The 21377-nt window shown below is 45.0% G+C and overlaps 1 protein-coding gene across 1 annotated transcript in view; it reads left to right on the forward strand.

The window, feature by feature from the left end:
- Jag1 (jagged canonical Notch ligand 1) overlaps positions 1 to 11138 on the forward strand; it is a 34399-nt gene extending 23261 nt beyond the window's left edge. Inside the window, exons 10-26 of the mRNA XM_021662969.2 lie at positions 166 to 279; positions 730 to 776; positions 1083 to 1256; positions 1688 to 1838; positions 2792 to 2956; positions 3354 to 3467; positions 3980 to 4093; positions 4186 to 4299; positions 4465 to 4584; positions 5055 to 5082; positions 5531 to 5616; positions 6604 to 6717; positions 7273 to 7382; positions 7470 to 7703; positions 7916 to 8047; positions 8204 to 8354; positions 9137 to 11138. Of these exons, the coding sequence (XP_021518644.1) occupies positions 166 to 279; positions 730 to 776; positions 1083 to 1256; positions 1688 to 1838; positions 2792 to 2956; positions 3354 to 3467; positions 3980 to 4093; positions 4186 to 4299; positions 4465 to 4584; positions 5055 to 5082; positions 5531 to 5616; positions 6604 to 6717; positions 7273 to 7382; positions 7470 to 7703; positions 7916 to 8047; positions 8204 to 8354; positions 9137 to 9594 (2426 nt within the window). The 3' untranslated portion in view covers positions 9595 to 11138. The remainder of the gene's footprint in view (positions 1 to 165; positions 280 to 729; positions 777 to 1082; positions 1257 to 1687; positions 1839 to 2791; positions 2957 to 3353; positions 3468 to 3979; positions 4094 to 4185; positions 4300 to 4464; positions 4585 to 5054; positions 5083 to 5530; positions 5617 to 6603; positions 6718 to 7272; positions 7383 to 7469; positions 7704 to 7915; positions 8048 to 8203; positions 8355 to 9136) is intronic.
- The last annotated feature ends 10239 nt before the right edge of the window (positions 11139 to 21377 follow it).

Raw genomic sequence — 21377 nt, forward strand, 5'->3', positions numbered from 1 at the left:
AGAGGGCTCCAATGCTCCAAAAAGAGGACACCTACTATTTCTTATTTAGCTAGCTTGTTAAAATGTCTCATATTTCAGACCTGTTCTTTGGTGTTTCTTTTCAAGGGAACAAGGATGGGGAGGGGCAACCCCCATTTGTCACTGCTCATCCTTGCTTCTTTTCAGATGCAAATGAGTGTGAGGCCAAACCTTGTGTAAATGCCAGATCCTGTAAGAATCTGATTGCCAGCTACTACTGTGATTGCCTTCCTGGCTGGATGGGTCAGAATTGTGACATAAGTGAGTGACTTTGTACCTGTTTTGATTTTCATGAAACTTGTGGTTCTTGTCTACTCATCCTCCTGCTCCAGTTGGACCCTTTTGCTTCTTTCTTTGTCCTGCCAGGGATAGAACCCACAGCTTTCTAAAGAAGGAAAACCTTATATCGGGAAGGAAATGTTTTTAGAGAGGGAGTGGCCAGGCTAGCACAGCAAGGAAAACATACAATTTATCAGACTTGTTAGCTGCTAAAATTGAGCCTGTTCTGATAAGGTGATTAAAACAATGATGTGAAATTTCACTCCCTTGTCTGAAAGGATTAGGGAGGGTCCCCACAAAGTATAATAGCTTTATCTCACCGGAAGCACAGGGAAATCTGATTGAAACTTTCTATCAGCCCTGTACTTTTCAGGTAAGCCTGAATTCAATGTCATGTGCCTTTTTAATGTGATAGTTTGTTTATTCTTTCAGATATCAATGACTGCCTTGGCCAGTGTCAGAATGACGCCTCCTGTCGGGTATGTTAATCATTGCTTTAATGGAAACTTTGACAGATGACAACAATCTTTTAAGATTTATGTGATAGTATAGAGCCTTGTCCCTGTGGGATTAAAAGTGCAGGTGAGGCACTGAGTCCATCACCAACCCTAGGCTCACAAGAGCTTTTAAAGGCACATATTCAGAACCCCGTCCATTCCTGAGCGTAGCATGTGGCCATTTCAGCAAATTGCATGAACCACAGCAGCCATGCCAAATTACTGAAGTTCTGGATTCTGGAATACATGGAACAATATGCATGTGTTTCTCCCATTTTCCTCTTCCAGGATCTGGTTAATGGTTATCACTGTATCTGTCCACCTGGCTATGCAGGCGATCACTGTGAGAGAGACATCGATGAGTGTGCTAGCAACCCCTGCTTGAATGGGGGTCACTGTCAGAATGAAATCAACAGATTCCAGTGTCTGTGTCCCACTGGATTCTCTGGAAACCTCTGTCAGGTGAGCGTAAATAAAAGCTTCAGATCACCAAGCTTTAACATTTGAACCCTTTTTTCCGTCACTCTCTGTTGCCCCCTCCCCATTCTTTCTTTGCCCTCTTACCCTCGTCTAATGTTTAGGTGTCTGCTGTCAGCTAGCTAGTACCTTACTGATGAGGGAATTTCTGCTAGACAAATGCTAGTAGAAGGCAGTGTTGATGAATGATTTTTTTTTTTTTTATTGCTGTAGCTTGTTTACTTCGTTTTGAGCTTCATCACATAGCCCTGTGTCTTCTCTGTCAGTCTGCCCTGTGTTTTAATGGGGATGTGCTAGACCCTACAAGTTATACAGCTGTGTTATATATGGGGGTCAGGTGTTTATTGCCCAGAGAAGTGATAGTGACAACTCTGTTTTATTTTGATCCTTTCCTTCTTCCTCTTGCCACCTGGCAGCTGGACATTGATTATTGTGAGCCCAACCCTTGCCAGAATGGTGCCCAATGCTACAATCGTGCCAGTGACTATTTCTGCAAGTGCCCTGAGGACTATGAGGGCAAGAACTGCTCCCACCTGAAGGACCACTGCCGTACCACCCCCTGTGAAGGTATCTCCCTCACCCTGGCCTCAGCTGTCTGCAGGCCATTTCCTGCCGCCTACTGCCTCCCCTTAGAGATCTTAGAGGTGGTAAATGGGTGGGGAAGGCTCGCACATGGAAAATACCGCATCTGATCACTCAGGGAAACGACCATATGGAGGTAGTCTGTCAGGCTGCCAGCCGGGAGAACCACGTGTACGAGGAGCCCAAGGGAGGGAATGTGAAGACCATTTATCATTTTAGTTCAGGGGTGGCCGAGTTCGTGAGCACTGTCACGAAGGCTCTGTAACAGTGAAGATTTGGGGTTTGTGTCAGTTACTGTAGCCATTCTGGTGGTTGGTATTTAAAATGTCACTATGCTTGAGACAGGATTTTTTTTTTTTAGTGTAGTTCATTTAAAAATAAGTACATGTGGCCCATGGCTGCTATATTGCATAGCATAACTGTAAAATGTGGATATTTTTATCCTTAGCTTTGTTTAAGACAGAGAAGGAAAGCTGGGCATGGTGGTACATGTGTTAGTCCCAGCACTGAGGAGGCAGAGGCAGGTGATCTCTGAGTTGGAGGCTAGCCTGGTCTACAGAGTGAGTTCCAGGACAGCCAGGGCTACACAGAGGAACCCTCTTGAGAGAGAGAGAGACAGAAAAACAGAGACAGAGACACACAGAGAGACAGAGACAAAGAGGATAGGAAGAAGTTTAGAGGTGTTTCTTCTTTGACATGTATTTAACAAATCAGATATCAAGTTGCAATCAAAATGAACTTTAAAAACTGTGTCCACTTGGGAGCCTTAATTTTACCTGTTAGGGGGACATTGTTGGGTTTTAGTCCCCAAACACCTCTTGAAGTCTTTACTCATTAGCCCAAAGAATGGCTATATCTAATCAGGCAGGCCTGGGCTGAGTCCTTTAAATGCTACCTGTGGGTCTGTGGCTGGAGTCTGATCCCGATCCTGTCTTCAGTGATTGACAGCTGTACTGTGGCCATGGCTTCCAACGACACACCTGAAGGGGTGCGGTATATCTCCTCAAACGTCTGTGGTCCCCATGGGAAGTGCAAGAGCCAGTCGGGAGGCAAATTCACCTGTGACTGTAACAAAGGCTTCACCGGCACCTACTGCCATGAAAGTAAGTGTCCGCTGGGAATAGGGAGCCCAGTATGCAGTTTGGGGAGCACTTGTGTTTGAATTGCTTTAGTCAGAAACTAAGGTAGAGGAGAACCAGAAAAGGTTTATTTAGGTCCCTAATCAAGGTAGCAGTCAACTGATAAGACCACCAATAGCTTCTTGAGCTTCCCAAGATGGCTTTGTAATGTTCTGGAATCTTACTTTGAGTGGTCGCCCTTTTCTGTAGAAGTTTCTTTCCCAGGCCTACCAACTAAGCCAGTGTGTGAGGGTCTGAAGTAAATATGGGGTGCCACCTAGAAGCCTCCATATAGCAAGGGTGGTGGTGTTCCCAGCTGCATTTTCTCAGAGGCACTAGATGGCCCTTCTACTCCTCACTTCCCCTGTGCTTCCTTTCACAGACATCAACGACTGTGAGAGCAACCCCTGTAAAAATGGTGGCACTTGCATTGATGGTGTTAACTCATACAAATGTATCTGCAGTGATGGCTGGGAGGGGGCCTACTGTGAAACCAGTGAGTCTGCCGCTGCTTTTGGGGACAGATGGCTCCAGAGTGAGGGCTTGGGGTAGAACAAGGGTACCAGCTTCCCTCGGGAAAGCCTTTCTTTGTGAAGGTCTTCCTGAGAGTTCCATTATGGTGGCTGTAATGACCTCATCTCATGGATCTCCTTGGCATTTATTAAGGCTGCTGGGTAGTAGTGGGGAGGAGTCACTGCTGGGGAATGATGGAATTAGAGGGTAGTTAGAATAAGTGCCTGGAAGGGACCTCTCTGACTTGATTGTGATTTCTGTCCATCTTGATTTTAATTGCCATGGCATCCCAGAGGATTGTACCCTCTCATCATAACAGTGTATTCACTCCTCCTAGGTAGACATCTCTGAAAGGGTGATTAAGTTGAAGTCCAAGGATAACTCACTTATTCTTGAAAGATAGCCTAGAAAGCCAGGATTGGATCTCACCACAGAAAAGCTTTCCCTTTTATTAAAAAGAACAGACTTCTTCAGCTTGTGTCTCCTTGGTTCCAGACATAAATGACTGTAGCCAAAACCCCTGTCACCATGGGGGAACATGCCGAGACCTGGTCAATGACTTTTACTGTGACTGCAAGAATGGGTGGAAAGGAAAGACTTGCCATTCACGTGAGTGTTGCTGCCAGGATCCTCTTGTCTGTCTCTGGTGGGAGGGGAGCTCTCCAGCAGAGAGACTCATGCTAAGGTCTTTGTTTTTGCAGGAGACAGCCAGTGTGATGAGGCCACATGCAATAATGGTGGCACCTGCTATGATGAAGTGGATTCGTTTAAGTGCATGTGTCCTGGAGGCTGGGAAGGGACAACCTGCAACATAGGTAACCTGCCCGAGGTGGGATTTGATGTGGGCAAGGCTATCACTGGAGATTATCTGCCACTAGGCTCTTAGGACTTAGATCCTTTTCTTGGGTCAGGTTCTTGCCGTTTCGGGCTACCTTGGATCCTCAGGAAGGGGGTGGTTGTAACCTGCTTTTGTTTTATAGCCAGAAACAGTAGCTGCCTGCCAAGCCCCTGCCATAACGGAGGCACCTGTGTGGTTAACGGTGGCGACTCCTTCACCTGTGTCTGCAAAGAAGGCTGGGAGGGTCCCATCTGTACTCAGAGTGAGTGGCCTCCCTTGAATTCTTCCCGGGCCGCTGCAGCCGATCCGATCCTAATACCCATGGGGATGTGGAATTGAAACCAGAAACAGGCTGTTTGATGTCTGCTTTGCTATCACCTGGGTTCTCACTAATGACTTGATGGGATACAGCCCTGACCTGGGCATGAGAAAGTCACCCCCGAGATAAGTGGAGACAGATGGCGTCTCTGTTCCCAGCTCTGGGTCTGACCAGCAGCCTGCCTCCTTCCATTCCCAGCCCTCCCCACTGCCTGTTCCCTACCAGGGCCTCTTCCTGTATACATGTATCCCACGGCAAATGAAACTGAGTATGATCTGGGCCTGCTTCCAATTTAGACTAGGTTTTCAGTGTGTTTGACTGGTGTTAAGTGTGACTTTTTCATTTGGGTGTTATGGAAATGAGTCAGTGGTGCTCTTATGGAGACCTCCAAAGTTGTTGTCTTCTGTTTGCAGATACCAATGACTGCAGCCCTCATCCTTGGTAAGTGTGGCAACTTTTTAAGCTGGTACTTGACTGTAAGATGCATGGGAATCTCCCGGGATGAGATTGAAAATGTTGGTTCTGATTCAGGTTCTGTGGTGGGGCTGTGTGTCTCTAACAAGCTCCCTGGTGACCCTGCCCTGCTGCTCTGTGGACCACACTTTAATTATCCAGGTTGTGTCTTCATTTAGTGCAATGATTCTCAACCTTGGGCTGCACACGAGAATCACCTGGGGAGCTTTTAAAAGCCCCAGTGCCTGGGCTGACACTCAGACCTCGGAAATTAGACTCTCATGGGGTGGGGGCCAGGTATCAGGATGTTTAAGCTCTTCAGTCAGCAGCTATGGCCTTGGGTGAATGAAAGCTGATGTCTGTGGAGACTTGGCTTCATGTGGTGGATGTGCCATGGGCCTGGGTGTTGGTAACTAAGGTCACTTGCCGTTTTTAGTTACAACAGTGGCACCTGCGTAGATGGAGACAACTGGTATCGGTGCGAATGTGCCCCAGGTTTCGCCGGCCCAGACTGCAGGATAAGTAAGTATCGCCGTGGCTGCTTTCCCCTGGCTTTCCTTGTCTGTCCTCAGCATTTTAAGTATTTCATCTTTAAAACCAAGACTACAATTCCAAATTGTCCTGATAAAGCAAGTAATCTGCTGCTTCCAGGTTCAGTTTAAGTACTCCTCCATGTTGTCCTTCCTTGTCGTTTTCTGAGTGGCACAGTCTTCCGCTCTCAGGGAGAGTGCGAGCCATGCAATTTGAGAACCAAGCTGTGAGGGGCCCAGATCTTTTGTGATTGGCATGAAATGATGGCTGAACAATTGTACATGCAGATGGCTATGTCTGGCTTCCACAGACTGTTCTGCAGGGGGTTCGAGTAGACCCCAGGGAAATGATTAGAATCAAAAAGTGAAAACAAAAAAAGTCTATATTGTGGGTCTTTTCTCTACTTTACAAAACATCTCTTTCCCCCACAAAAAAGTATAGAATACTTTGTTTTGTTTGTTTTCCTCAAATTCTTTGAAGTTTTAGTGGTATTTGAAATCTCACAGTCTGAAATGGGCTGGACTTCGGCACTAGGTTGGGTAGGTCATCTGTTTCACCTTCCATTATCAGTCTTTGGCAAAGGACTGTTTTTGTAAGTAAAGTTTTATTGGCACTCAGCTTACACTTACAAGATTCCTCCAGACTGTAGTAGTTGTGACAGACTTTATGGCCTATGAAATTAAAATGTTCACTCTGACCCATTTTCAGGGAACGCCTGCCAGCCGTGCTTGCTATAAAGTGTGCTGTCAGGGGAGAAAGAGCCTAAGGAAAGATGGCTGCCTCTACAAAGGTTCTCAGCTTTACAAGTCAGGACAGTGGTGGTCTTTGAGGCTTAGCGGCTAGTAAAGGCTTTATGGATGATTAGTTTGTTTGCATACATGGAAATTCATCAAGCTTGTATCAGGATTTGGATGCTTTTGTAAATACCTTAAAAAAACTTTTCCCAGTAAAGCCTGAACTCGAACTCATTTCTCCTAGATATCAATGAATGTCAGTCTTCACCTTGTGCCTTCGGGGCCACCTGTGTGGATGAGATCAATGGCTACCAGTGTATCTGCCCCCCGGGACATAGTGGCGCCAAATGCCATGAAGGTAGGTGGCGGCCTTGTGTGCCTTCTGAGCTGTGTGAGATTCTGTCACTGTTTGACTCCTCACAGTGCGGCTCACCATGCTGGAGGAAGAAGGGAAAAGCAGGAAGGTGGCTGTTGATCTGTCGCAAAATCGCCCTGTGACAGAGTTCCTTCAAACTCAGTGGCTTGCGTTTGGTTCTTGTTTTTGGTGTGTATGTGTGTGTGTGTGTTTGGCTTGTAGCATGATGGGTGGGCAGAGTGCTGGCTCCTTTTCTGGTTGACTGGTCATGAGCTATTTCTGGGGCACGCTCTCTTCATGATCAAGGGTAGGCTTGAAGGAGGCCAGATCAGCCATGAAAGCCCCAATAAAGGGTCTCTCGGGTCACATCTGCTGACAGTGCTTTACTCAAGTGACCAAGTGAGCAGTTGGTGGGGATGGCCAGTGCATGTACCTGATCCTGGGTGGAGCTGTCATCACGGGGCAAGGGACATGGGTCTAATCATTTCTCAACAGGGAGGGGTTAAAAAAATTCAGACTTGCGATCCAGTCTGTGGAAAAAGTGTCTCCACCTCTCAGTTTCAGGGAGATCTTGCATCACCATGGGGAGAGTGGTACTTGATGGGGCCAAGTGGGAGGATGACTGTAACACCTGCCAGTGCCTGAGCGGACGGGTCGCCTGCTCCAAGGTAGGGTGGTGGGGCTTGCCAAAGTTCTAACTGTTGATCATGGTGGCCATTCCTGCTAAGCCACTGCTCCTGTTTTCTCCTCTCCAGGTCTGGTGTGGCCCTAGACCTTGCCGGCTCCACAAAGGGCACAGTGAGTGCCCCAGCGGGCAGAGCTGCATCCCGGTGCTAGATGACCAATGCTTTGTGCGCCCTTGCACCGGTGTGGGAGAGTGTCGATCCTCCAGCCTGCAGCCAGGGAAGACCAAGTGCACATCTGACTCTTACTACCAGGACAATTGTGCAAACATCACTTTCACCTTCAACAAGGAGATGATGTCTCCAGTATGTAACTCCTTTGATGGGGATGGGAGAGTGTCTGCTTCTTTCAGAGTAGCATGACTTGGCACAGGCGAGGGGGTTCATCTACACCCCTTAGCCAAGATTTGTCTCTTCGAACAAAGTTAGACTTCGACCCTGCCAGTTGATAAGACCATCAACCTTTTAATCCCGTTATTTTACATGTGTGTTAACATTTTTAAAAAAAATAATTGTAGGGTCTTACCACGGAGCACATTTGCAGTGAATTGAGGAATTTGAACATTCTGAAGAATGTTTCTGCTGAATATTCAATCTACATAGCCTGTGAGCCCTCCCTGTCAGCAAACAATGAAATACACGTGGCCATTGTAAGTATAAGACCGTTTTGCTCCTACTCACTTGATTACAAGGGGGTTTAGACAGCATCAAACAGCAATTACGTTGAAACAGTAGGTATCCTTTCTGTCTTATTATGATCATTACCATCTGACAATTTTCTTTTTTTTTTCTTTTTTTTTTCCTAGTCTGCAGAAGACGTCCGGGATGATGGAAACCCTATCAAGGAAATTACTGACAAAATAATAGATCTTGTTAGTAAACGGGATGGAAACAGCTCACTTATTGCTGCTGTTGCAGAAGTCAGAGTTCAGAGGCGTCCTCTGAAAAACAGAACAGGTGGGTGTCTATTTGGAACCATACCCTTTCCTGGTGGCTGTGAAATTGATTTTACTGCACCATCCAGGAAAGTCATCAGCTATCTTAGAAGTCCCTTTCCTGAGCAAACTCAGATTGGCCTACTGGCCCAAAAAAACCTGTGTTAATACTGGCCAATGAAGGCAGAGGGGTGCACCTGACCATTTCTCCAAGCACTAGCATGCTGTATGGATTATCTTGCTGGCAAGCTCCCATGCAGAAGTGTGATCTAATCCACTGTGATCCCCTGGGCACAGCAGTACCCTTCCTGAGCTGTGGATGCTGTACAGAACCAGTTTTGGGGTCTTAGCACAGCTGGTCCTGAGGGCTGATAGGCTGGATACTGTGTCAGGATTCAAATTCACCTTCTGATCTTGGAGCATCACTCTTCAGGCTGAGCAGAAATCAGGGCATCTGACTGGGGAATTTGAGTTGTCCACACTTGCACTGGGCTTCTGTTGATTCTGAAATTGGCCCTAATCCTGAGTCACCAAAGTAGCCAGACTCTCTGAGACCAGAAACAACCCGTCTGTAGGAGTGCTACTCGTATCTACCTGGGGCCTCTGGGACAAGTATCAGAGCCAGCATCTCAGCAGCAGTTTGCCAGACCGTGAAGGGACAAAATGTAGCTGCAGTTGTGAAAAGGGACATGTCCCCACAGTGCCCATCTTAGGAACGAAAGTATAGAGAGCCACTGTTGGTATTCTGTCCCCATGGCAATAGGTCTTCTGTTTGAGTTAATTGGTCTTTTGCCTATCTTACAGATTTCCTGGTTCCTCTGCTGAGCTCTGTCTTGACAGTGGCTTGGGTCTGTTGCTTGGTGACAGCCTTCTACTGGTGTGTACGGAGGCGGAGGAAGCCCAACAGTCACACTCACTCTGCCCCTGAGGACAGCACCACCAACAATGTGCGGGAGCAGCTGAACCAGATCAAAAACCCCATTGAGAAACATGGAGCCAATACAGTCCCCATTAAGGATTATGAGAACAAAAACTCCAAAATGTCAAAAATAAGGACACACAACTCTGAAGTGGAGGAGGATGACATGGATAAACACCAGCAGAAAGTCCGGTTTGCCAAACAGCCCGTGTACACGCTGGTAGACAGAGAGGAGAAGGCCCCCAGCGGCACACCGACAAAACACCCAAACTGGACAAACAAACAGGACAACAGAGACCTGGAAAGTGCCCAAAGCTTGAACCGGATGGAGTACATCGTATAGCAGCCCTTGGGCTGCTGCCATAGGTAGAGTTTGAGGGCGCCCTGGGGCTTGTAGTTTCTTTGAACTGTTGTCGTATTCCAGTCTGAGGCTGTTGTTGACTTAGAATCCTGTGTTAATTTAAGTTTTGACAAGCTGGCTTCCACTGGCACTGGTAGTTTCTGTGGTTGGCTGGGAAATCGAGTGCAGCGCCCACAGCTATGCAAAACTAGTGAATGTGCCTGGGTGGATGTTCCCCTGCAGCTGACACATTGGGCTCCCAGGAGCTGCCCAGCCCTAGGCCTGGACCTTCCACATCTGCCAGCGGTCCTAATGGTGATGACAGCCTTAGGATCATAGTTTTATTTATATTTATTGACTCTTGAGTTGTTTTTGTATATTGGTTCTATGATGACGTACAAGTAGTTCTGTATTTGAAAGTGCCTTTGCAGCTCAGAACCACAGCAACTATCACAAATGACTTTATTATTTATTTTTTTTATTGTATTTTTGTTGTTGGGGGAGGGGGGCTTTGATGTCAGCAGTTGCTGGTAAAAATGAAGAATTTAAAGAGGAAAAATGTGTCAAAGTAGAATTGTTGTATAGTTATGTAAATAATTCTTTTTTTATTAATCACTGTGTATATTTGATTTATTAACTTAATAATCAAGAGCCTTAAAACATCATTCCTTTTTATTTATATGTATGTGTTTAGAACTGAAGGTTTTTGATAGTGTAAGCAGATGGCTTTTTTTTTTTCTTTGTGAACTTTTCTCATTACATGTTGCCTGTAAGCCAAAATTAAGGTGTTTGGAAATAGTTTCTCTTGAAAAGATAGGATAGGATTCTTCACCTGGGAATACTGATGAAATTTTATTTTATTTTATTTTATTTTGTACGACGTCAGGTGTTCCAACACTTCGTTTATAGCATCACTTTAAAGCACATTTTAAGAACTGACGGAGGCAGATTGAAAATTAGTCTAGGACAGGTTCTTTCTTTTCCTTTTTTTTTTTCTTTCCTGCTTTAGACTTGAAAAGAGACAGGCAGGTGATCTGCTACAGAGCAGTGTAAGGGAACAGCCTGAGCTACGGCTTACTCTAGCCAGAATGTGGGTGGTTAAATATCATTTAAAATATCAAATTAATTGTGAGGCAGGAAGCACACCCATCTTACTTTGTAAATTCTGATTTCCTTTCACCACTTTATGTAATGCTGAACCACTTGTAGGTTTGATTTCGTCATTGCTGTCTACTGCATTTAGGGAGTATTCTAATAAGCTAGTTGAATACTTGAACCATAAAATGTCCAGTTAGATCACTGTTTAGATTTGCCATAGAGTACACTGCCTGCCTTAAGTGAAGAAATCAAAGTGCTATTACCAAGTTCAGGATCAGAAAGGCTTATAAAACAGAGTATTCTTGGTTTACCATTGAGACCATGAAGATACTTTGTATTGTCCTGTTAGTGTTATATGAACATAAAAATGCATCTTTGATGTGTTGTTCCTGGCAATAAATTTTGAAAAGTAATATTTATTAAATTTTTTTTTGTATGAAAACACGGAACAGTGTGGCCTCTTCTCGGCTTATGGAGTTCTTGCTGGCTTTTCCATCCCACTGATTAGTGCTGCTCATTCAATATAATGTAGCATCTAAAGGGGGCAGGGGTGAAGCACTTTGGAAGGCATTCAGTCAGCAAAACTTACCTGAGTTCTTAAAAAACAAACAAAAAAGTTGGGGCTGCTGGGAGGGCTGGGAGCTGTGGGGAGAGTCCTCTCTTCCCTTGTTGTTTGACAAGTGTGAATACTGCGTGAATAAATACCACTGGATTAATGGCTTGCAGTGTGGAGGTGAATTGTTTGTGAATACTGACAAGGAATGCCCACTGCACTAACAGGGTTTTAAACAGTTTGGAATTGAGGTGGAGAGGGAGACACAGTGCTTTCTTACCTTTTTCCTCTTAGCTGTTGGATTGGGTTAATAGGGATGCCTTGCTGTCCTCATGTACCACACCCGATGACTTTATGTGTATGCTTGTCCCCGAAGGATCTCTGCCACACAGTGGGTAGTCTGATGTTAGGGCCCATCTATTTGTTCCCTTGGCCCATGGAGTGAGTGTTGGGCTGCCTCACCATGCAGACCTTGGGTGCTGGATTTCCAAGAGGTTCCAAGATTAAACTGCTCCCCACCCCCATAACTGTAAAGAGTAAGAGCTGGAGCTCCCTGTGACTCCAGGGCCTTGTCTGTCCCCACACTGCAAGGTGCAGGAAGCGCCCTCTGATTCCTCTTGAGCAAGGGATGAGTTTTGTGAAAACCCATGGACACGGTCCAGCAACTCTGCTGCCACCAGGGGTTCTCTGCTTCTGCTTAGGAAGCCAAAGCTTAACTTTCTCAGGATGTACCTCGCGTTCACACCTGACCACTAACTAGCTCGTGGGCTTAACAGTGTAATGTAAACAGGGCCAATCAGTGTTGAAGGGGCATGCTCTGCTCCCCCCGCCTGCCCCTGGAAGTTTTCTTTTCTACCAGTCTAGGGGTTATTCTCATGTGGGCAACTCATTTCAGGGTGTATGAAGGGTTTTAAGTGTCCCTGAGCCTGTGCGTGAGGAAAGACCATCAAAGGATTAGTGTCTCTTAACAGCCTTGAGTGCCCAGCAGTTATCTGTTTGGGTGCCTCACTGAGGTACTTCAGAAGGACCCTGACGGTGATGGATTTAGATTCCCATGACATCTTGCCTTGGTGTAGCAATACCTTGTCATTAGTCTCTGTGGACAGACAGCTGGTTTCTGGAAGGTGGGGTTATAGAGGGAGAGTAGGGACCCTATAAGCCAGGAGACAGTCTGGTTAAACAGCACCAGGTTCAAATAGCATTCTGAAGTAATACCTTGTTCTGGTGGTTTGTAAATTTGAATTCTGCAAGACTCTAGAATTCCTTGGGTAACTGCCAAGTAGTTTTGTGCCAAGAAAAAAAAAAAAAAGTTAATGAGCTTCTGCAGTTCTTCATTCCAGGAGGGAAGTGATCTTGAGATTCATGGGTGTTGTCTTGACGAGCCTTTGGTCCCCGACATAGTGGGAGGGCATAGGTCAGACTCCTGTGGGCACGGCTCAAAGCCAGGATCTTAATTGTGGAGGGAGAAGGATGCAAAGGAAGCCTGTTTATGCTGGGGTCAGAAGGTAGAGACGAGGGCTCTGCTTCACTACTGAAGATGTTCTCAGCCAGCCTTAAAGAAGCTTTGGGAGAGAAAAGTTTCAGTCCAGAATCTCACTAGCTAGAACCCTAATGTTAGGGTATGGGACACCGAAAGAGGATGGCCCTGCAGCTGGTGGTTTTTCTTGGGGAACTGCTCCGAGATTCTAAATGCAAGTGAGGCTGTCCTGTTGAGAAGCATTCCTTCTGCTCTCTTCAGTGCAGAACCCCAAGACCCATAGACTCACCAAAGTTGGATCTTAGAATATCCATTTTTCAACAAGCGTATTCCTCTGTCTCTTCCCCTTTTGCTTACACACACAGTAAAAGTAGAGAACAACCCCACTAAGTTCTAAAGTATAAGCTCTTCATTAATTATAATGTTTTCCCTCGTTAAACGGAATTAAATAGCCTGGAAGCTGGTTTGTTGCTAAATTACCACCTGACATCATTTTTAAGTAAAATGATTACACTGCCCCTTAAGCAAGTTGTGGTCCACGTGATTCATCTTTATTAGCTGATCTAAGGGTCAGAGAGTCAAAGTTAACTTCTTTAGCAACATTTCTTTGGTAAAAGGAGCCAAAGAAAGTAGAATGTGGGGGTCCCCACCTTCCTAAATGGCCTCTATCTCTGCTGGTCTCCAGGCGAATAAGTGAACAGCTAAAAACATCAGATGCTTTTAAAGAAAAACTAAACCAACCAAACACTGTCCTGGAGGCCCATAGGGGTTTGAGCTTGGACTGAATGAAGCTCCACCACTTCCGTTTGGACCATGGGCCACTTTTTTTTTGGCTCCACTGGGAATGAAAAACTGGAGTTCAGAGGTTCCCGGCTGGGAGACATAAGCATATGGGTTATGGGAAGCCTTCTGCTAATGTGTATTTATACTTTGTAAGCTCTGATTCATCCAAGCACTGGAACGCAAATCTGCTTCCTGAGGTTCAGTTTTTAAATAGATGGCTTGCAAAAACAACAATTATTTTTCTTAACATTTTTCCCCACCCCAGAAGCAGCTAAACATTCTGGCTCAGACTATGTCAGTCTCTAACGATGCCAACGAGCAGCTTGGTTATTATCCAAGGTGGAAGGTGTCCCCGAGGCACTTCTTGCAGTTTCTTGCCCCAGAAGCCTTAAAAGCAAAGTTTAGAAGTCAAGAGGACAGTCTTATTCATCACTTGCACTTTATGCAGCAATTCTAGATGTGCTAAAAGTAATGAGTTCTCCTTGGTGAGCAATTGCTTTCTGGTGGTCTTGAGAATGGAAAGCAAGATTGCCAGTGGGTGCTTGCAGGGCTGTGGCTGTGTAGTTGCCTGGCACCCGCATGGCATCTTCTGAGACCATGTCAAAAGGGTGTGGCTCCCTTGCTTTGGACACATACTCTACCTGCACTGATTGCTCTTGCATGCCAGGCACAACCTTTCTGGCAGAGAGTGTGTTTCTTTCAAGTCCAAAGCAGCTTTTACAAGTCTCAAATTATGTATCATTATGCGTGGGTCCAGTATTAACGTGTGATAGGCAGTCAGGGAAATCATCTTAGAGTGAAGACTCTAAAGTCCAGTAAGAAACTTGAATGAAGTCTGCCATAGCCTCTGCAGCACATCCCTCTGAGAACACCCTCACCAGGGTACCATGGGTTGAATTATTTATCCACAGAGCAAAAACAGATCCCAGCAACATGAAAGTTGAAGCTTTGTTGTGAAGCCGTGCTACCCTGGCAGGATGTGTGAGGCTTCTGGTGATTCCAGAGGAGACGCGGGTTTGCGGCTGCCCTTCTAATGGCTGCTCAGGCAGCCATACTGATTGTGATTACCGCAGGGCAAAAAGCTTCTCTGCTTCGTCCTCACAGAGGTGTGTGCAGCTGAAAAGCCTTCATCACAGACTCTCCAAATGCTATTAGAAGCAGTGATCTTACCATCAAAGGATCCCAGAAGGGCAAACTGAAGCCTCTAGAGACAGCAGCGTCCAGGGCTAGAACTCGGAGCTGCTTCCTGGGCTGCTTGGTTTTGTGCGTTATCTGCAAACTTGGCAGGTTTACACCAGGGTATAGCCTTGGGTAAGATCTCCATGAAGTGCTGTGGTCAGTGCTAAACAGGAAAGAAACACAAAGGCCCACAGACAGCCCAGGGAGAAGACACTGGCATGCTCGCTGTTAAGTTTACCTTGATAGTGGCATCTCCACGTCAGGAGCAATAGGTGTTTTCTGGATCATAGATGAGGTCCTAGCCCTTTGTTCTTTGGAAGTTTCAGACTTCCGCCTTAGGTTCTGTTTCACAGAATTAGAAAATGAATCACAGGAAAGGAGGTTCTGAGAAGAAACAGGTCTTCATAGGTTTCCCCCTTCCCTTGCTTGTGTGCAAACATAAGTCTGTACATGTAACCCCCCCTCAATCGCCAGCATCCACATGTGCACACACACACGCATCCACACAAAACTTCATGGGCATCTTCAAAACTGGGTGTCACTTCTGGGTCTGCTTCCCCGTTGCACCCATCCTGTCAGGGTGTTACACCATTAAGCCTCATCCCCTCAGCCTAGCTCATTGGGAAGGCTCCTTTTAAATTATAGCAGAGAAATCATTTGATCATTTAAAGTTACTAAAATTCAGCTTGCATGAACGAGCCAGAGGTGGCCATGCCCAGTGGGCCAGTTGCCTGCAACAGTCCCGTCTCTGCAACTACTTACCCTCAGCTCTGCCTTCCCCACTGAGATGCTGCCCTCTACCACAGAGGCTGATGGATTAGAATCGCCCTGTGTCATCCTCATTTGTCATGTTAGTGTGGCCAGATCACTCCTCTGTACCAGGTGCCCACGCAGGAAAGATCTGAATAAACTTCCTCCCGTGCAGAGAAACATAATACCTCCAAGTTCAAGTTAGAACACTCAAATACCCACAATCGGTTCCCTATCACCTTGTAGAGTTGGAAATATATTCTTGAAAATTTAAATCACAAAGCATCAACATAGGACAAATGTGGTTGTCTATGCTGAATAAAGCCAAGGCCCTGGGTAATGAAAAAGGGGGCAGAAAGGGCTGAGGTGGGAAGAGGGTCAGGTCTCATCACACCCTCCTTTCTCCATCTACATACAACCATCTCTAGCTTACTGTAAGTTCTCATTTGGACAGTGCTGGCTGTAGTACAGTTACCAGAGAGGTTCTCAAATATCTCCATCATCACTTCTGTTTGCAACTGGCCTGGCCCATCTTCTGACTATTGCTCTCACTCTCTGTGCAAGCCGGACTGTAAGCTCAAAAGCAAGAGCTTTGGGGCCAGACTTCCTTGATTCTGGGAACAGCTCTTTCTTCTGAATTTCCGGTTTGGAATTTTCTTCTACTATGGCCGTAGCAGTTCTTGTGTTTTGAGTTTGGGCAGACTTGGGGATCCCTGAATTTTTTGGGCCTCAGTTTCTTTGTCATGCAGCACTGAAACACTAAAGGAAGAAGAAAACAGGCTGCTGAGTTTTTTAACTGTGAAATGCTGAGAGGACATTAAAAGATGAAGGCATCCGATTCTATGAGCACACATCATAGAGGAGCCATAGGCTGTAGGACCTACATCTGTGATTGCCTTCAAGGATTCCTGGCCCCTGGTTATTGAACAAAGACTGGTACTACAGAGATGGGTGTGTGAATGTAATGTCTCATTAGGGTGGACATTACCATGGGGATGTTTTTTGTTTATACAAGAAACATGTCTCTGCTCACCAAAGGAGAAGCCAGTGGACACAGCATGTGAGAGACTCAATTAAAAGAGGTTTCTCCATTAATGAGGTGGTGGGGCCCTCATGGTAAAGACCTAAGAATGGCCTCCAGAAGATCCCTGGCATAGCCAGCTGGATAATGGGCACCTTTGGTCTGCTGTTGAAAGGAAGAAGAAGGTTACAATGCAAGGGAACTCAGGGAAAGCTCTGTGCTTGGTTAACCCTGCAGATAAGGATAAGATGTGACTGATATCCTGATCTCAGGGTTGTAAGACACTGAACAGAGAATCTGGCTAAAAGATGTCATAAATGATGAGGTAATCAATTTATGTACTTTAAAGACACTAAATCCAAAGCAATTTGTTATATAGCAATGGAAAGCTACAGCCGTCTTATAAAGGGAATTAGGCAAGGCTATGCTCACATCCAGACATTCTGTTTGGAAAACAATACAAATGGTTGGCTTTTTCCTTGATCAGTTCAGTGTCTGCTGTCAGTGTAGCAGAAAGAAAAGCCCATTCAAGACAAGAATGAACTATAAACCTTAAACAAACAAACAAACAAACAAAGACCAACTTGGGGCCCAAGTAATTGTCACACAATTTTGTGGTCTGCCTGAATACATCACTGACTACAGCCTCTGGCTGATGGAGTTCTCCAACTGGTGCAGTTCTTCCCTCTCCATCCTCCCACTAAAATCAGTGGGGTCAAGCTCAGATGCCTGGCCTTGGAGGACCTCAGGTATATGGCTCTGGACCAGTTTTCTATTGTTATGAAAAGAACCAATGTTTGACCATTTTTAAAACGCATTTCCAAAATACTTTATGTAATGGTTTTCCCCTATAGAGCCTTTCAACAGTTATTTTCCCTCCATGACTGTCACACTGCATAGTGGTCTATTCATGGCCCCTCTCCCCAGTGGATTGAGAACAAACTAAATGTCAAGACCAACATTCTTACTTCTTAGCTTTGCTCTCATGGGCTGTGGGGCTGGTTCTAGGCAGATATGCATAGCTGCTAGCAGAACAACTAAGGGTTCTAGCAAACTCAATGGACATTCCTAAAATACTGTAGGGATCTGGGATTACATCTAACAAACATGAAAAACTTTTTTTTTTTTGTACAAAGCCCAATTGATGTACAACCAGGGCTCAGGAGAACATCAGATTTGAAGAGATGTGGCCTTCGAGGATAAGTATGCCTATTTACTGTAGAAAGTTTAAAGATGGATTGGAGCATGTTAATCTTTGAGTCTTTCCCAAATAGATTCCTAACTTTACAACACAACTCTTAACAGATATCCTCCCCAGCCCTGTACACCTTTGCACAGAGAGCCTTTGATCCCAGAGGTGCTTTCAAATGGACAGAGCCCTATTCACTGATGAGCCACTGTTGAAAGCATTTGCATGTGTTTTACATGCATTGAGAAGAACTGCACAAGGAAAAAGCTCACCAGGGTAGCATTTTCAGGGGAATATGTAAATAAACCATGCTGTGGTTTCACAAGCGTCTGGCATCCTTACAGGAGGCTTTTTCCAGGCTCCTCCTTCTGGGATATGTCCCACATGCCCAGCCCAGTCTTCCACACTCTGGCTGTGGATGGATCTTACCGACTCACCTTCCTCTGACAAGAATGGATGAGCTGGTACGAGCCCTCCCAGGCACTCACAGTGGGTTTGGGAAAGCATCCTCTGCATTCTTCCCACCAGTCAAGGCGTGTGAAGGAGGAACTAAAATGGGCTTCAGTCATTGGGCCTAGAGAACTTTCCAGTCAATCCATCACCTGCCTCCTCTGGAGAAGGGGCTGCCAGTTTGCCCACAGCTTCGCAGCAGGTGGAGAGAGGGTGTGAGACACTTAGTAGCAGTAAGAGCTGCATGTGCTTGTGTATGTGTGTTCTGGTGTGTGTGCTGAGCAGCGCTGAGCGGTAAAAGAAAAGCAGGCAAAAGGGCGTGGGAGACTGGGGACTCCTTTATAAAAGCTCTCCTGCCCTTAAGCAAGTCAAAGCCCTGCTGCGGAATTGCTTTCTCTTCCTCCCTTTTGAGTCTTCTGTGCTGAAGTGACCTCTCCCCCGTGGAGGTCAGCACTCCTCTCACCCTGACACACTCAGCCTTCTGCAGCTTGATCGCCTTAGAGCTCCAGGAAAAGAAAAGTCTCCAGCTAGTTTCTGAGAGAAAAGCTGTAGTAAATCTCCTGCAGAAGCTGGCTTTCTTTTTAAAGAAACCACACACATGAACACACACACTCACACTCACACAATACAATGTCTTCTGGGAACTTTGCAGAAAGTAACTGACAAACACAAACTGTACATCATCAGAGGCCCGTCACAGCCTACTTCACCCTCTATATAAATCAGGCTGGGTAATAAATGAGGTTTTACGAAATATAACTGAACTTAAAATACAAGGTCAGTATCTCATTCTAGGTAATCCTCTGTAGGATGAGAAAGTCTCCTGATTTTCCCACAGGGTTATTTCATATGCGCTTTCTGAGCCAAACTATTTTAAAAGCGTTCATTCTTCCGCTGCTCTGCCAAATGCAAGCTTGAGATTCACATGTGCTTTTAGAGAGCCTATTAATGATATTAATGATCATGGATCAAAGGCAAACCCCAGAGGTTTATGTAGAAATTCCAGACAATTATTTAGGCACTTTGAAAAGTCATCCTCCAAATGAGGGTAGCAGTATCTCAATGTAGAGAATGATGTGTTTGGATGTGCAGGGGCTAATGCAGCAGAATAGAGAAGCTTCAAAAGTAAAGAAAACACACCTCTGATTAAAATGCATAACTACTGATTGACATCAGGTCCCTAAAGACTTCCTACTCATTCATCTAAAAGCAGATGTACTTTGGATTTGGAGAATCCTCTTTTTAAAGGATAGTTGTCTCAGTCAACCATGCCTTCAACATCCAAGATTTACATAAGTTCACATACCCCATTTTGAAAAAGCAATTCTTAACTATGGCGTCACATGAGAATCACTGTTTGAGGGGCTTTAAAAATATTAAAATGCAGGCTCAACTAACCCCAGGGAGTTAGAATGGGCTACAAGCTACATAGGTGAGTCCAGCTAGGGCCCACTGTAGGAAGCCTTTCTAAACAGATAGAGAAATTAGTACATAAATGTGGTATTGCTTATTTCAGTACTTAAAGGACTATAAGTTCCACTTAAAATAGCAGACAATTTTGACAGATGAAACTGAAGCCTGGAAGGTTAAGTGCCTTATACTTAAACATATATAAAATTAGCTAATGGCAAGGTAGCTCCAGGAGCCAGGGTTTGCAACTTGCAGTACCTTACAGTTACATTGTCCCAGCTCTCCTTCCAGGTTCCACACCCAGGGCAGGGTAGGGTGTCTTTTGTGTGGGTCTTACCACACAGGGTACCAAGATGACCAAAACACTAATGGGTTTCCCAATTCTTAGTCATTCTTCACATTTCATATTCAGCTTTAATTACATTTCTAAAATGACACTGAAACGCTTTTTGAGGGACTGGTATAGGGCCACCAGAGAAATCTATTTACACCATGTGACCAGAAGCCCAACAGACTGAAATTTAAGGTGATGTAGAGAAAGAGGTGGCCCAGAATGTCAACCAGTCCTGGAAGAAGACTGCATGTGGATGAGTTAGTTCACTGGGGGATGTCAGTTTGTCTGAGAAGGTGTCAAGATCATGTAAAGCCCTTCCTAAAAGGTCTACTGAAACTCAGTTGGATGCACAGTGGAAAAAGAATCACAGTGTTAAAACAGCACAGAACCTTAAAGTTCAATCTAATCATAAAGTTTCTCATTGGGTTTTGAAAACTTAAATATTAAGGGCCAGTGGTTCAAATGGTTCTTTTAACAAGATTTCCAAAACCCAAGAAAGCTCCTGGGAGGAAAGACGTCCTTACAAGCAGAGTGTATGTAAAAACAACATGTTCAGAACAGGTACTTTGCATGAGCATTCTTTGAGCTCAGTTCATTTGTTTTTGAGATCTCTCACTCTCTGTAGCTCTGGCTCTCTCTCATACACACACACACACACACACACACACACACACACACACACACACTAGCAGATGCAGAAGGACACAGACTTTGAGGTGAAGTGTGAGCTACATGGTGAGTTAAAACTGTAGGATATAGTCAGACACCCCACTCCCCAAAATAAGCAAATCGCATGATACCCTTATTTAAATTTAAAAAACCCAGATATTGACTTATAAAACAAATACATTTCACTACAAAAAAAAAAAAAAGTTTTATTCTGAGGATTCAGACTATTTAAGGTACTTAAACGAGAGGACCAGAGCTCTCTTGGAGATTGTGTCTAAACCTACCTGGAAACTCATTCTGAGAATCTGCCAACTTAACACCAACCAGCACTGGCCAGATGCTTTGGGGAGCCAAGTGCATGATTTTACTGAGTTTTGAATAAACTAAACTATAATAAAGCACAATCTCTGTTAGCCTGGTGAGGGAAGCTGCTGCAGGATGGACATGCTGTGTTGCAGATGAAACTTATCTGGATATACTTCATATACAGTCTGAAGGAATCTCCAGGATTAAAAGAAAATTTCAACCAAGTCCTCTCTGTTATGCTACACATTGACGCACAGTTTCTCCCTATCTCGTTAAGTATGGAAACCAAATCAGAGGGAATTCTGCAGATTTCTGAATTTTAATTATACCCTGGAATTGCAAGACTGATGATATACATGGTTGGACCTCAGTATTGAGTGATTACTTAAATTAACTTCACTTTACAATGCTTAATTTATTTTGTACTGTGGAAAGCTTTAAGCTATTTAAGAGAAACCAGTTTAATTTTGATTTTTTTTCTTGCTCCAACATGTTTCAATACCGGGGAATGAACTCTCTTGTCTTAACAAACCAAGTACAGTGATTTCCTCATAAGAGAAAAGAAGA

The sequence above is a fragment of the Meriones unguiculatus genome, chromosome 4 (assembly GCF_030254825.1).
Source record: "Meriones unguiculatus strain TT.TT164.6M chromosome 4, Bangor_MerUng_6.1, whole genome shotgun sequence".
In the NCBI taxonomy this organism is placed as follows: Eukaryota; Metazoa; Chordata; class Mammalia; order Rodentia; family Muridae; genus Meriones; species Meriones unguiculatus.